This window comes from Salvelinus sp. IW2-2015, linkage group LG30 (genome assembly GCF_002910315.2).
Source record: "Salvelinus sp. IW2-2015 linkage group LG30, ASM291031v2, whole genome shotgun sequence".
Taxonomy (NCBI): domain Eukaryota; kingdom Metazoa; phylum Chordata; class Actinopteri; order Salmoniformes; family Salmonidae; genus Salvelinus; species Salvelinus sp. IW2-2015.
The window spans coordinates 20890817-20906816 of NC_036869.1; the positions used below are offsets into that span (position 1 = coordinate 20890817).

At 43.4% G+C, this 16000-nt stretch overlaps 1 protein-coding gene across 1 annotated transcript in view; it reads right to left on the reverse strand.

Annotated features, from left to right (window-relative positions):
• Positions 1–15789, reverse strand: part of LOC111954862 (proto-oncogene tyrosine-protein kinase Src-like) — a 49117-nt gene extending 33328 nt beyond the window's left edge. The window contains exons 1-2 of the mRNA XM_070436010.1: positions 15324–15789; positions 5386–5661 (exon numbers count right to left, since the gene is read on the reverse strand). Coding sequence (XP_070292111.1) covers positions 5386–5653 — 268 coding nt within the window. The 5' untranslated portion in view covers positions 5654–5661; positions 15324–15789. The remainder of the gene's footprint in view (positions 1–5385; positions 5662–15323) is intronic.
• Positions 15790–16000: the final 211 nt, after the last annotated feature.

Below are 16000 nucleotides of genomic sequence, written 5' to 3' on the forward strand. Positions count from 1 at the left end.
TGTGTTCACTGATTACTGACATCATAATCGTTTAATAGTTACTTCACCTTCTCGTCATAGTGTACCAACTCATAAAAACTGGTATTATAATAATATTACTGTAATTTGGCAGAGACTTTTTATCCAAAGCAACCTAAAGTCATGTGTTCATACATTTGTTATTGTATAGGTGGCCCTGGGAGTTAAAGCCACTATCCAGGCGTTGCWAGAGCCATGCTCTACCAACTTAGCTACAGAGGACTAGACATAGCGAATCAGGCAKTTGGCCACAAATCCCAGGTGCTCGGTGATAAACCCCTGAATCCCCTCCTTGTACTTGTTGCAGACTGCAGAACTTTTGCAGCACTTGCTTCCTCGCTCTGTCGCCATCAGMATGCAGTTGGCACATGAGAACATGTTTGAAATGTGATCACATGGCTGTTTGAGTCAATTACTTAAATTTTAAGCAAGACAGACGATATACACTTAACGGAAATAGCCAAATGGAAAGCTTTACCATCAWAGGCAATCACCATTGTGATAGTAGCTAAAACAAACAAACATTCACATATTGTGCATCATAGCTGATATTCAGGTGGTTGGGCACTGCCGTTAACTGCCTGGCTAGCGAACTACATACCAATCGTCAGTAAGACCACTGTTTTGTGGCTGTATGTGTCCTATCGTGACCTTGTTGAGGTCCTGGGGTTCTCCTCCTAGGCTTGTACCAGTGGGGGCTGCTGAGGGGAGGACGGCTAATAATAAATGGCTGAAACGGGGAAAATGGAAGGGCATCAAACACATGGAAACCATTTATTTGATACCGTTCCACCTATTCCGCTCCAGTCATTACCACGAGCCCGTTCTCCCCAATTAAGGTGCCACCAACCTCCTGTGGCTTGTACATATATAGCTGAACAACCTGGCTATTTTTAGTCTTGGTTAACCCAGAACTAAAATACTACGTAATTTGGTCAGCTGTGTGATTTACACTGAACAAAAATATAAACGCAACATGAAACAATTTCAAAGATTTTACTGAGTTACAGTTCATATGAGGAAATCAGTCAATTTAAATAAATTCATTAGGCCCTAATCTATGGACTTCACATGACTGGGCATACAGATATGCATCTGTTGGTCACAGATAACCTTTAAGTTTAGGCGTGGATCAGAAAACCAGTCAGTATCTAGTGTGACCACCTTCAGAAAACCAGTCAGTATCTGGTGTGACCACCTTTTGCCTCATGCAGTGCGACATCTCCTTCGCAGAGAGTTGATCAGGCTGTTGATTGTGGCCTGTGGAATGTTGTCCCACTCCTCTTCAATGGAAGTGTAAGGTTGCTGGATATTGCCGGGAACTGGAACACGCTGTCGGATACGTCAATCCAGAGCATCCCAAACAKACTCAATGGGTGACATGTCTGGTCCTGCAGGCCCTTTCAGCTTCCAGRAATTGTGTACAGATCCTTGCCACATGGGGCTGTGTATTATCATGCTGAAACATGAGGTGATGGCGGCGGATGAATGACATGACAATGGGCCTCAAAATCTCTCATGGTATTTCTGTGCGTTCAAATTGCCATCGATAAAATGCAATTGTGTTCGTTGCTCATGGTTATGCCAGCCCATACCATAACCCCACCATGGGGCACTCTGTTCAAAACGTTGTTATCAGCAAACAGACGGGTTTCTGACCGTCTCAGGGAAATTCTTCGGTTGTGCAAACCCACAGTTTATCAGCTGTCCGGGTAGCTGGTCTCAGGTGATCCCGTAGGTGAAGAAGCCAGATGTGGAGAACCTGGGCTGACGTGGTTACACGTGGTCTGCGGTTGCGAAGCCGGTTGGACGTACTGCTAAATTCTCTAAAATGACTTTAGAGGAGGCTTATGGTAGAGAAATAAACATTAAACTATCTGGTAACAGCTCTGGTGGACATTCCTGCAAACAGCATGCCAATTGCAAGCTTCCTCAAAACTTCAGACATCTGTGGCATTGTGTTGTGTGACAAAACTGCACATTTTAAATGGGCCTTTTATTGTCCCCAGCACAAGGTGCACCTGTGTACTGATCATGCTGTTTAATCAGCTTCTTGATATGCCACACCTGTCAGATTATCTTTGCTCACTAACAGGGATGTAAACAAATTTGTGCCCAACATTTGAGAGAAATAAGCTTTTTGTGCGTATGGAAAAGTTCTGGGATCTTTCATTTCAGCTCAAGAAACATGGGACCACACTTTACATATATTTTTGTTATATATATTATTGTATATTTTTGTTATACACCAACACACACACACAACACACACACACACACACACACACACACACACACACACCACACACAACACCACACACACACACACACACACCACACACACACACACACCACACACCACACACACACACACACACACAAAAGTTTGGGGTCACTTCGAAATGTCCTTTGTCCATTAAAATAACATCAAATTGATCAGAAATACAGTGTAGACATTTTTAATGACTATTGTAGCTGGAAACGGCAGATTTTTTGGGGAATATCTACATAGGCGTACAAAGGCCCATTATCAGCAACCATAACTCCTGTGTTCCAATGGCACGTTGTGTTAGCTAATCCAAGTTTATAAATTTAAAAGGTTAATTGATCATTAGAAAACCCTTTTGCAATTATGTTAGCACAGCTGAAAACTGTTGTTCTGATTAAAGAAGCAATAAAACTGGCCTTCTTTAGACTAGTTGAGTATCTGGAGCATCAGCATTTGTGGGTTCGATTACAGGCTCAAAATGGCCAGAAACAATGACCTTTCTCCTGAAACACGTCAGTCTATTCTTTTTCTGAGAAATTAAGGCTATTCCATCAGAGAAATTGCCAAGAAACTGAAGATCTCGTACGGCGCTGTGTACTACTCCTTCACAGAACAGCGCAAACTGGCTCTAAACAGAATAGAAAGAGGAGTGGGAGGCCCCGGTGCACAACTGAGCAAGAGGACAAGTACATTAGAGTGTCTAGTTTGAGAAACAGACGCCTCACAAGTCCTCAGCTGGCAGCTTCATTAAATAGTACCCCGAAACACCAGTCTCAACGTCAACGGTGAAGAGGCGATTCCGGGATGCTGGCCTTCTAGGCAGAGTTCCTCTGTCCAGTGTCTGTGTTCTTTTGCCCATCTTAATTTTTATTTTTATTGGCCAGGCTGAGATATGGCTTTTTCTTTGCAACTCTGCCTAGAAGGCCAGCATCCCGGAGTCGCCTCTTCACTGTTGACGTTGAGCTGGTGTTTTGCTCCACCTACAGTATACATTGCCCACTCCAACCAAAGGCTAAATGACTCCAGTGTGTTCTCCTCCACACATACAGTGGCAAGAAAAAAGTAGTGGAACCCTTTGGATTTTTTCTGCATAAATTGGTCATCAATTTGTCTTCATCTAAGTCACAACAATGAAAAAACATACTATGCTTAAACTAATAACACAACAATTAGTGTATTTTCTTGTCTATATTGAATACATATTTTAAAGATTCACAGTGTAGGTTGGAAAAAGTATGTGAACCCTGGCTAATGACTTCCTCCTCTTAAAATCTAATTGGAGTCAGAGTCAGCTAACCTGGAGTCCAATCAATGAGACGAGATTGGGGATGTTGGTTAGAGCTGCCTTGCCCTTTAAAAAAATAACTCACAAATGTGGTATGTTATTCACAAGGAGCATTGTCTGATGTGAACCAGATCCTCGAACAAAAGAGATCTCAGAAGAACTAAGATTAAGAATTGTTGGACTTGGCATAAAGCTGAAAGGGTTACAAAAGTATCTCTAAAAGCCTTGATGTTCATCAGTCACGGTAAGAAAAATTGTCATAAATGGAGAAAGTTCAGCACTGTTGCTACTCTCCCTAGGAGTGCTCAATGGTCAATGGAGGTTAAGAAGAATCCTAGAGTGTCAGCTAAAGACTTAAAAGAAATCTCTGGAAACATGCTAACATTCTCTGACGAGTCTACACATACATAAAACACTAAACAAGAATGGTGTTCATGGGAGGATAACACGGAAGAAGCCACTTCTGTCCAAACAAAACATTGCTGCACGCATCTGATGTTGCAAAGTGCACCTGTTGTTGTCTGCAAAATATTCTGTGGACAGATGAAACTACAGTTGAGTATGTTTGAAGGAACACACACACTATGTTGGAGGAAAAAAGGCACACACACCACAGATCAAAACCTCATCCCAACTGTAAAGTATGGTGGAGGGAAATCATGGTTTGGGGCTGCTTTTCCTGGGGCTGCTTCAGGGCCTGGACAGCTTGCTATCATCGACGGAAAATAATTCCCAAGTTTATCAAGACATTTTGCAGGAGAATGTAAGGCTATCTGTCCACCATTGAAGCTAACAGAAGTTGGGTGAATGCAACAGGACAACGACCCAAAACCAGAAGTTAATCAACAACGAATGGCTTCAACAGAAGAAAATACAATTCTGGAGTGGCCCACAGTCCTGACCTCAACCCGATTTGAGATGCTGTGGCATGACCTCAAGAGAGCAGTTCACACCAGACATCCCAAGAATATTGCTGAACTAAAACAGTTTTGTAAAGAGGAATGGTCAAATTCCGCCTGACCGTTGTGCAGGTCTGATACGCAACTACAGAAAACATTTGGTTGAGATTATTGCTGCCAAAGGATGGTCAACCAGTTAATAAATCCAAGGGTTCACATACTTTTTGCATCCCGAGTGTGAATGTTTACACGGTGGTTCAATAAAGAAAAACGTATAATTGTTTTGTGTGTTTAGTTTAAGCAGACCTTGTCTATTTGTTGTGACCTAGAATGAAGATCAGATCAAATTTTATGACCAATTTATGCAGAAATCAAGGTATTTCCAAAGGGTCACATACTTTTTTTGCCACTGCATGGAATCATGTAACCAAAAAAGTGTTAAACACAAATCAAAATAATTTATTTTGAGATTCTTCAAAGTAGCCACCCTTTGCCTTAATGACAGCTTTGCACACTCTTGGCATTCTCTCAACCAGCTCCATGTGGTGTATCACCTGGAATGCATCCAGGCACTCCGCGTTACGTCGTGCATAAGCCCTAGCCAGAATGAATAATACATTTTGGATCTTCCTCAAGACAAAATCAAGTAGAAAGGTACGCTTGGGATTATTTTGGCAACACTTGAAATATGTATCCATTTTTATTGAGGAAGTTAATTCAAAGAAATGTGGAACATTAACATGTTTGTTTTACATAACATATTTCCATCTGAACATTCCACAATGCTTTGCCATGCTAATCGCAGCCCAGCTGAACGTTCCAAAACATTTCCCCCTGCTGAAAGCAGCCCATCTAAACGTTCCACAACGTTTTCCCCTGCTGAATGCAGCCTAAGAACTCCCTGCTCCACCTACCTGCCAGTGGTCCTCTGTGAGGGGAGGTGATACTGCTCGTGTGGTCTACTCCACCGAACAGCGCCAGCTCGGGGGTGTTGGTGGGAGCATGCCCGGGGTGGTGGCCATGCCTGGCGCCCCCTACGGCGGGACTCCTGTTGGGGGTCTGGGTCTGCTGGGTCGAGTTGAGGTGGTGGTGGTGCCCACTGTCCGAGCCCGTGCCAATGGTGCCATCGAGACTCAGTGAGCGCTGACCTGGCTCCTTGGGCTTGCTCTTGCCCGCCCCCATCAGCAGGCCTGAGAAAAAKAACCAATGATTAAAATCTCAAATGGATTCATTTCAATCTGGCTCAATGCAGTTCAGTCCTGTTTGATTCAATGCAATCACTCAATTCAATACAAACTCTGAATTGAATTCACTCAAGCTCAAGCTGGTGATTGGATGGAGAGAACCATCTCTTCCTGATGTGTATTTGAGTATCTGGTATTTAAATAAGTACTTTTATTTTAGTATTTAAATGGTTATTTGTAAAAAACAAATAGTCTACCAAATTGTATTTAAAATACTATTTTGAAATACATGGGTTAAATGCATGGGCGTGTATTTGGGTCAGTGGATTTTAAAATACTTTCCAAGTGTATTTCCAAATACATTAAAATATTAAACTACTTGTCTTTTTTTTTTWWATCAATAATGTAAAAGTAATTGATATTTGAAATAGTATTTGAACCCAGGTCTGGTTCTATATTATCCCTTTCCCTGCAACAGTAGAATCATTCAGCAGGGTGGTGTTCATTAGGAACCAAATGGAAGAAAACTGGCTGAAAGGGACTACCTGGTCCAATATGGCACACACATTTTCCATTGCRAAACATTTTGAAAACGTGACCTTATGAACACGACCCTGCTATTGAGTCTCCATTCAGGGTCCATTCATTGAGTTTCCTTAGAGATCTTCCAGTTTCAGTTGCTGGATCCGCTTACAAGGCAAATACACCTTGAAAAAGTCAACAGACAGCGACGGGTGTTTGTAGATTCAAGGTCATATATGTTGATTCAACCTGGTATTAAATAAATACAGATCTACAATGTACACAATATAAGACAAAGTGTATGACAGCCCTGAGCGGAAACTTTGGCCCTGGCCGACATTGACAACAAGAATTTTATCATCGTCGGTAATTCTACAGTATTTGGTTCATCACCCTTGCATTTCAAATTGAATCCTATTCTTACAGACTCTGTTACAATCATGGACACAAACACCAGTTAAATTCTTCCCTCTGTACAACAGAATGAGTCACAATGGAAACCTATTACAGGCTAGATGACACACACACACACACACACACACACACACACACACACACACGCCACACACACACAACACACACAACACACACCACACACACACACACACACACACACACAGCACACACACACCACAACCACAACACACACAACACACACACACAGCCACACACACACACGGCTTGTTCCGTTGTGTGGCTGGCAGCAGTTTGGTGTGTGTGTGGAGCAGCTGTTCTTCTGTCCCCTGAGACAGAAGCTCTGACACACACCACACCCGTGTCTCTTCACGTCTCGTTTCCAACACACTCACTGTGACTTGTGTGTGATGTGTGTGTGGGGAGGGGGGTTGCTTCTTCTATCCTTGCGGGGACCTAAAATACCCAAATTACCTCACAAGGGAGTTAAAACCAAGGAAAAATTATCTTGAGGACAAAGCTATTTTAAGCTTCAAGGCGGTTAGTTTAAGGATTATAATTAGGCGTCAGTTATATAGATTAGGTTAGGTTAGGATTAGGAGTTTACGGCGTTGGTATTTTTGAAATGGAAATACATTGTGCAGGTCCCCACGCAGGATAGAACGAACATAACGTGTGTGTAGTGTTTGACAGGCAAGAACAGGCTGAAGTTGACTAACATGCCGGGTGGGAAACGGAAGGCAGGGAACTAGGAATAGCTGAAAAAGACTACGAGCAAGGTAGGCGTGCTGCAGCAGCTAGGGATGAGGTTCTGGTGTGACAGTATGTGGGAGTGTTGCTGCAGCTTCGTGGGGTGAGGTTGAGATCTGGTGTGTACAGTATGTGGAGAGTTGCGGCACTTCTGGGAGCGTGAGGCTTAGTCTGGTGTGTACAGTATGTGGGAGTGTGAGCTGCGAGCGTCTGGGGTGAGTTGAGTCTGGTAAGTGTTACAGTATGTGGAGAGTTGCGTGCAGCTTTCTGGGGGTGAGTTGAGTCTGGTGGTACCAGATATGTGGGAGGAGTTGCTGCAGCATGCTGCGGGTGAGGCTTGAGTCTGGTGTGTACAGTACTGTGAGGAGTGTTGCGGCAGCTGCTGCGCACGGTAGGGTGATGTCTGCTGTGTAACAGTATGTGGAGTGTTTGCTGCAGCATGCTGGGTAGTAGGTTGGAGTCTGGGTGTACAGATGTTGGGGAGAGTTGCCTGCAGCATCGTGGGGGTGAGGTGTGATGTCTGGTGTTGACTACAGTAATGTGGGGAGGTTGCTGCAAGCATCGTGGGGTGAGATTGAGGCTGCGGTTGTTGTTACAGATTGAGAGAGTGTTGCTGCAGCATCTCGGGGTGAGGTTGAGGTCTGGTAGTGTACAGTATCTGTGGAGTGTTGCTGCAGCTTCTGGGGTGAGGCTGGCATTCTGGTGTGTACAGTATGATGGGAGTGTTGCCTGCAGCATCTGGGGGGAGTTGAGTCTGTGTGTCTACAGATGGGGAGTTGACTGGGTTAGTGAGTCGTGTTACAGCTTGTGGAGGTGCTGAGCCATGGGGTGTGAGTCTGGTGTGTACAGTATGCTGGGAGACGTTGCTGCAGCTTCTGGGTGAGGTTGGTTTTGTGTGTTACAGTATGTGGGAGAGTTGCTGCCATGTTCCATGAGTGCTGAAAAGAGCTCTCGACACAGTGCAGCGTGTTTGTGCTTTGTGGTTTAATACACCCATGAGTGTTCAAACATAGAGGACATTAACTGACCAAGGTCAATCCAGGTGAAAGCTATGATCCCTTATTGATGTCATCTGTTAAATCCACTTCAATCAGTGTAGATGAAGGGGAGGAGACATGTTAAAGAAGGATTTTTAAGCCTTGAGACAATTGAGACATGGATTGTGTTTATGTGCCATTCTTAGCGTGAATGGGTAAGACAAAAGATTTAAGTGCTTTTGAATGGGGTATTGGTAGTAGGTGCCAGGCACACCGGTTTGAGTGTGTCAAGAACTGCAACACTGCTGGGTTTTTCATGCTCAACAGTTTCCCATGTGTATCAAGAATGGTCCACCACCCAAAGGACATCCAGCCAACTTGACACAACTGTGGGAAACATTGGAGTCGACATGGGCCAGCATCCCTGTGGAACGCTTTCAGCACCTTGTAGAGTCCATTCCCCGACGAATGGAGGCTGTTCTGAGGGCAAAAGGGGGTGCAACTCAATATTAGGAAGGTGTTCCTAATGTTTTGTACACTCAATGTACACTGTTTGTGTGTATGTAAATCTGCAGTGTGCATCTGTATATAGGGATGGGAATGTGTGTGTGTGTGTGTGTGTGTGTGTGTGTGTGTGTGTGTACATTAGGGCCGGGACGATACCAGTATCGCAATATTTTTTCCATGGCAAAAATGAAACCACGAAGCAAGCAAAACTATATGGTCCTTTAAAAAGCTGCTGTATGTAAATATTGGGTGCTATAGCTTGGAAAATAAATACATGTAACTCCGGATGACAACATAATGATGCTTGTTTTCAACATTAGAGCTGATTTCTTAAAGAAGTTAAATCCGCTTTGTATTTTGTTTCCTTGCCATGATTCTGTCTTAAACTCAGCTGGCCMCTCCGCGGATTTTGTGTTAAACGCTCTAGAACAAAGATTTCTTAGTGTCCAACAAGCTTTCTCTACCCTTAACCTTGTTCTGAAYACCTCCAAAACAAAGGTMATGTGGTTTGGTAAGAAGAATGCCMMTCTTCCCACAGGTGTTATTACTACCTCTGAGGGTTTAGAGCTTGACGTAGTCACCTCATACAAGTACTTGGGAGTATGGHTAGACGGTACACTGTCCTTCTTTCAACACATATCAAMGATGCAGGCTAAGGTTGAATCTAGACTTGGTTTCCTCTATCGTAACTGCTCCTCTTTCACCGCAGCTGCCAAACTAACCCTGATTCAGATGACCATCCTACCCATTCTAKATTACGCAGACGTAATTTATAGATCAGTAGGTAAGGGTGCTCTCGAGCGGCTAGATGTTCTTTACCATTCGGCCATCAGATTTGCCACCAATGCTCCTTATASGACACATCACTGCACTCTATACTCCTCTGTAAACTGGTCATCTCTATATACCCCTCGCAAGACCCACTGGTTGATGCTTATTTATAAAACCATCTTAGGCCTCACTCCCCCCTATCTGAGATATCTACTGCAGCCCTCATCCTCCACATACAACACCTGTTCTGACAGTCACATTCTGTTAAAGGTCCTCAAAGCACACACATCCCTGGGTCGCTCGTCTTTTCAGTTTGCTGCAGCTAGCGACTGGAACAAGCTGCAACAAACACTCAAACTGGACAGTTTTATCTCAATCTCTTCATTCAAAGACTCAATCATGGACACTCTTACTGACAGTTGTGGCTGCTTCGCGTGATGTATTGTTGGCTCTACCTTCTTGCCCTTTGTGCTGTTGTCTGTGCCCAATCATGTTTGTACCATGTTTTTGCTGCTACCATGTTGTGCTGCTGCCATGTTGTGTTGCTACCATGTTGTGTTGCTACCATGTTGTTCTCATGTTGTGTTGCTACCATGCTGTGTTTTTAATGTGTTGCTGCCATGCTATGTTGTCATCTTAGGTCTCTATGTAGTGGTGTGTTGTCTCTCTTGTCGTGATGTGTGTTTTTGTCCTATATTTTATTTTATTTTTAATCCCAGCCCCCGTCCCCGCAGGAGGCCTTCTGGTAGGCCGTCACTGTAAATAAGAATTTGTTCTGACTTGCCTAGTTAAATAAAGGTTAAAGAAATAAAAATACTAACGCGTATGGAGATASTGGTATCGTCCCGGCCCTAGCGTGCATGCCTACTGTATGTGTGTGAGTGTGGACGTGAGTGTCTTTGATTCATCCGGAGCCAGAATGAAAGCCAGCCTAGTGAAGGGGTTAACATCTTCCTCAGTTTCATGCTGCTTAGTCACACAGAGAGAGACCTGGGGGGGTAGATGACTGCTCAATGTTAGTGGGCGTTCGATGAGGCTGGCCAGAGCCTGGGCTATATTATATTAGTACTGGCTGGTCTTGCTACTGTTATTATGGGACCAGAGGGACTAAAAGGACAAATACTGTACACATGCCTGGCCCTGGACAAAATACCATCAGCTGGGGTCAAAAGTCTGTACCAATGTATTAGCTTAGCATAGTGGTAGCTAACTAGTTAAGATAGCTCGGCGCATTGGCCGGGCCCTGGACCAAACAGCATCCAGTCCAAAAGCCTGTACCAATGGCCTAGCATTAATTGGTGTAAACTAGGTTAGCTAGCTCGTGTACAGGTCTGGATTTGGACAAAACATTCAGGGCCAAAATCCTGTACCAATGTCCTAGAACAGTGGAAATTTAGCTAGCTCAAGCAGTGACATCACCTTCCCTGACCTGGCTCATTACGTTCAGAACAAAATGGGAGAAACCGCTCAATTTCATTTTTTTTTGTGTTTCATAAAGCTTCTGTCCTGATGTTTTAGAAGTATACCAGTGGGCCAGTGGAGGCTGGTGGGAGGAGCTACAGGAGCATGGGCTCATTGTAATGGCTGGAATGTAATAAATGGAAGTCCAACATGTGGTTTCCATATGTTTGTTGTGTTTGATACCGTTCCATTAATGCCATTCCAGCCATTACAATGAGCCCGTCCTCCTATAGCCACTCCCGCCAGCCTCCTCTGCAGTAGACCTACTGCTGACATTTACTTTGGAGAGCAGAGTGCTGGTGGGAGGGTGGTACAGAATACCAGCGTGATTTCTACATTAGCACAGCATGCAACTTACTGTATAATAGAAAACCCTACAACCCTAATTCAAAGAACACTCCAATGAACCTTTGGCCTATGCTACTGATCAGAAACGGATGGGTTTCCATGGTTACAAGTTTGGTCCCTCAAAAGGTTTCTCTCTATGGATAACTCCTGGACATTTTTCTTGCCCCTAAACTTGCCTTCAAACAATTTWGCCTGAGTGCATTATTGCTCAGTGACCTGTGACAAAAGACAAGCACAGTATCATACAAATCGATTGAAAAGTAACTAGAAGACGAGAGACCACGGTGAAGGATCAAGATGGAGTTTCTTCCCTTTCGACTTCAACCTGAAGTGCTGRAGCAGTCTGCGGTACAGAATGTACTCAACAGCCTCAAACAACCTYTTCCATGACCCCATTGGGGTTGTGTTGTGATTCTCTACCCTTCTCCCTGGGTGTGTACTTGCACACTCCTTTGTCATGGATTTAAAAACTTTGGGTTGGTGCAAGAATTAGTTGGAGGGTTCCCACCATTGTTCCTACACCAGTACGTTCCCTTTAGATTAATGAGAGGGATTGTGCAAGGGCATTGGGTAGAGAAGCAGGACAAAACCATGCTCCTGTTCAGTGCCATCACCTGGGCCACGTAGGCATATGCAAGTAGAAAAGTCGCAAATAGAGCGTACGTGATTCCTTTGTTTACATGTAAGGGAAGAGTGTTTGTTCTTCATAATGTATTTGGGCTCTCGAGTGGCACAGCGGTCTAAGACACTGAGCCGTCACTACAGACCCTGGTTCGATTTGAGGCTGTATCACAACTGGCCGTCATTGGGAGTCCCATAGGGCGCCGCACAATTGGCCCAGCGTCGTCCGGGTTAGGCCGTCATTGTAAATAAGAATTTGTTCTAAACTGACTTGCCTAGTTAAATAAAATAAAACATATTTATATCTGAAAGATCTACAATATAGTGCTCTGCTGGCACCAATCATTAGCAATGAGGGTTTTGAGGAGAAGAGGGATGGAAACCATTTAGCAGTACTGAGAGACTGTTGAAACCTCTTAAGGGATTACGACTGCTCTTGGCCAGGAGGAAACTGTGAACAGCACACCCTTAGCAGCCTGTCACAGTGCGTAAACAACGGAACTAATGCAACTAGTAGCGCCTTCCCCTAATATGGAGCCAGAGTGCTTGAACATCAGGATCTGTGACTGTGTGATTTGTTCCTAGTTCCCACATTCAGAGAGATTGAGAGGGCGGGAAGGGGGTAGGAGAGACGGGAGAGGGGGAGAGGAAGGAGAAAGAAAGAAGAGAGAAACAGGGGGAAAGAGGGGTGAGAAAGGAGGGGGGATTGTAATCCTGTGAGTCTCAGAACTTTGCTATTCACCATAAGACTGTAAGAATGTGGGAAAAGCAGAATCCTCCAACAGGCACCTGAGGGTGAAGACATTTTAACCCCTGTTTGTGTCATCATTCTGTTTTTGTAAAAATGTCAGTGGAAATGTGTTATATTCTTTGTGCATAGAGTTGTATGGTCTGTTTAACTTTGCAATCGATAGTTTTTGCCTGACATACATTTTAAAGTGAAAAATCTGAGACTCAACATCATTTTTTTTACCGTGGAATCGAGCTCAGTAAATTTGGTTGGGAATCATTGATAGACAGCAATATTCAAACCTTGTCTCTGATTTTCAAATGTCTTTTAAAAAGGTCTGGTATTCTGGTATGTCATTTGCATTCAAAATGTGTAACTGTCCCACTGTAGAATAGCCCAGGGTTTTCAGATGCATCCACCAAGTATTCACTTCTATTAATTTAGAAWTTTTTCAATCATTTTCTTTCACTTTGAAAATGTGTAGATCTGTAGGGAAAAAATATCTAAGTGAATCCCTTTTTAGACTGAATGGAAGGCAGCGAAATCTGACAGTGTAAGGGGTGTGTAGACTTTCACTAGGCATTGTACGTGCTGCACACGCCCAGGCACATTCTGTAAAAAACAAAAGTGGAATTATGGTTASTTTGGTTTCTACATGTCCTGCTGCTCCATTGAGGAAATTAGTTGGGACTTTCACTTGAGACTGATGGTAAAATCAAAAGACTCATCTGAAACAAAGAAAGGAGTGTGTGCACCTCATTCTGACATAGGTCTACCCGGTTCCTTGGAGCGAAAACAAACACTAAATTTAGACCCCCCCCCCCCCAACTACTCTACTGCGAATAGATCCACAATCCTCAGAACAATCCGCAATTCTGCTAAATATAGCCTGGCCACCAAATTGAGGCTTATTTCATAGAAAATTGCAGTAATATGGCAGTGATATACAATTGCAATAATGCTTGCATGTGCCAGGGTTTCTCTCAAATGGTACCCTATTCTGTATAGTCTAAGGCACAGGACTCTGGTCAAAAGTAGTGCGCTATACAGGGAATAGAATGCCATTTAAGATGCAGGCTAAGAATGGACCAAGAATCACCTTGATGTTGTCTCGTGGTCCCCGTTAAAGGATGATAAAAAAGCTCCACAGGAGATGGTAGTGTCTGTCTCCGCAGTCCCAGAGTCCTCAGCTCTCCAGAAAACAAGGTTTTATCGGCCTGTCCCATCTAATCTTCTCTCCTCCATTGCTGTGCAAAGACAATGGAGGGAGAGGGGGAGCGSGGTACAGGAGGAGTGCAGCCAGGGGAAAACCCAGGTGATAAACTCAGCGCTGGATCCACTTCCTCCTCTGTCCGTCACTTAGTACGGTACTGTCCCTGAACAAGCCATGTTCCGCACAGTAAGAACAGGAAGTAGATACACAGTATCAACCATTGACAGACAATGAGCCATAAAAACTGACTGAAATAGGAACTGGGCTTCTGTTCCCTTTTAATAGACACATTCTATAGGTTATATTGAAACCATCTCAGTCCTTGGATAAATCCTTAGGGAACGCACATCAACAAGAGCCGATCGACAAAGAAAGACTCAACAGCACATTAATAGATTGCCATGCAGTACTGGCTGCATCTCTGACATTAGAAATATGCCAACTTGCAAATGTTATTCTTATGTTGGTAAGGGTGTTATGAATCAGTGTATGGGAGCGTATCAATATATTTGAGGCTGTGTTATTCTATTATAATGCAATGGTGTGGTTCAGCCAGACTGGAACAATAGGCTCCATTCAGATATGCTGACACTTGGCAACAGTCCACACCAAAATTCCCAGGGATGCACACCTGTTTCATTCAAACCAGTAAATATAGGCTGTAGCTAAAATAAGAGGTTGGGGGGGAGGGGGGGGGGGAAAAACATTGTATGGGTTGTCTCTATCTAAATCATAATAATAATAGTATAACCAAAAAGCCCGAAAGAAATTATGTTCCTCACAGACGGTCACTATTTACGCACGTTGTCCTATGCAGTATTGTAACACCATTGGTGAAAGATGGGTCACGCCTTTGATAGGAAAAACCAACATAATTTCGTGACTGTAAATGGATATTGGCTAGGGTGTATTTTAGTTCAGGTCATGCTTATGCATACTACTATGAATACGTGCTTTGTAGGCTATAATAGGACTGTATGAATCAAATCAGATGCTGTTATAACTCCATTTTGAATTTCGATGGCCTGTGTGTGTTTATTGATTATTGTTATACCTTCATTTCAATCGAGGTGTCGGACATACATGATACTATAGTAGCCCATGTAGGCTGTGCGGGAGATTAAATCTGTCAACGACAGTCACTATAAATGGAARGGTACACATTTTATGAAATAGACTAACATTCTACTGTCAACATAAAACATTGTGGGGTGGGAACAATGTGAAACCAGCAATAGAAACGCTGTCGAATTAAGAATCCTTTGTGTAACGTCAAGAAAATGTATTCTACTAAAATGTGTTGACATTCCTTCACCGGGTGAAAGCTAAATATTGTAGGCTAATCAACACTTACCTTTGAAGCAAGCGTCTTGAGGTTTACGCAAGGCACAGAAGAGTGCGTGAAGAACCAAATCAAATCCCCACAGTAGTCTTCATTTGATGAAAAGGATTCGAAAACGAATGATGTCTAACTTCTTTGAGAACACTAGTACCGAAGGAAAATGCCATTTAGCGAATTTGAAAGAATAGACAGGTCATGACGGGAATTGCCTTGAGCAGAGGGCACAACTCAGATTGCGGTGGCGATCCAATTCGCTAAAATAAACGCAAGTAGGCGGTGGAAATGGACATCCATCCGTTTAGGATATCAGTAAAATTAAGTAGGCTTAATGAAATGCGAAGTGATAAATTAGGGCTATGAAATTAATCCCTGTGCCAGATAAGAGGGATATAGTGAAAACATGCCTTGTAGGGAAAAAAGGCAAGATCACTATGCATCACTGACGAAACAAGACAGCACAATATGATAGGGGAGAATGAATTACGTTTTTTGCGCAATTGGATGGAGTCAGGAATACAGCGTAGCTCCGTTGAATAATTTAGTTCACGTAGACAAGTCCAATATCAACATCTTTTTAAACACAACCATTTAGGGACAGTTTCCCGGACACAGATTTAGCCTAGTCGTGGACTAAATAAAAATGTTATGCTCATTGAGCATGCTTTTAGTATAGGACGTTTAATCTGTGT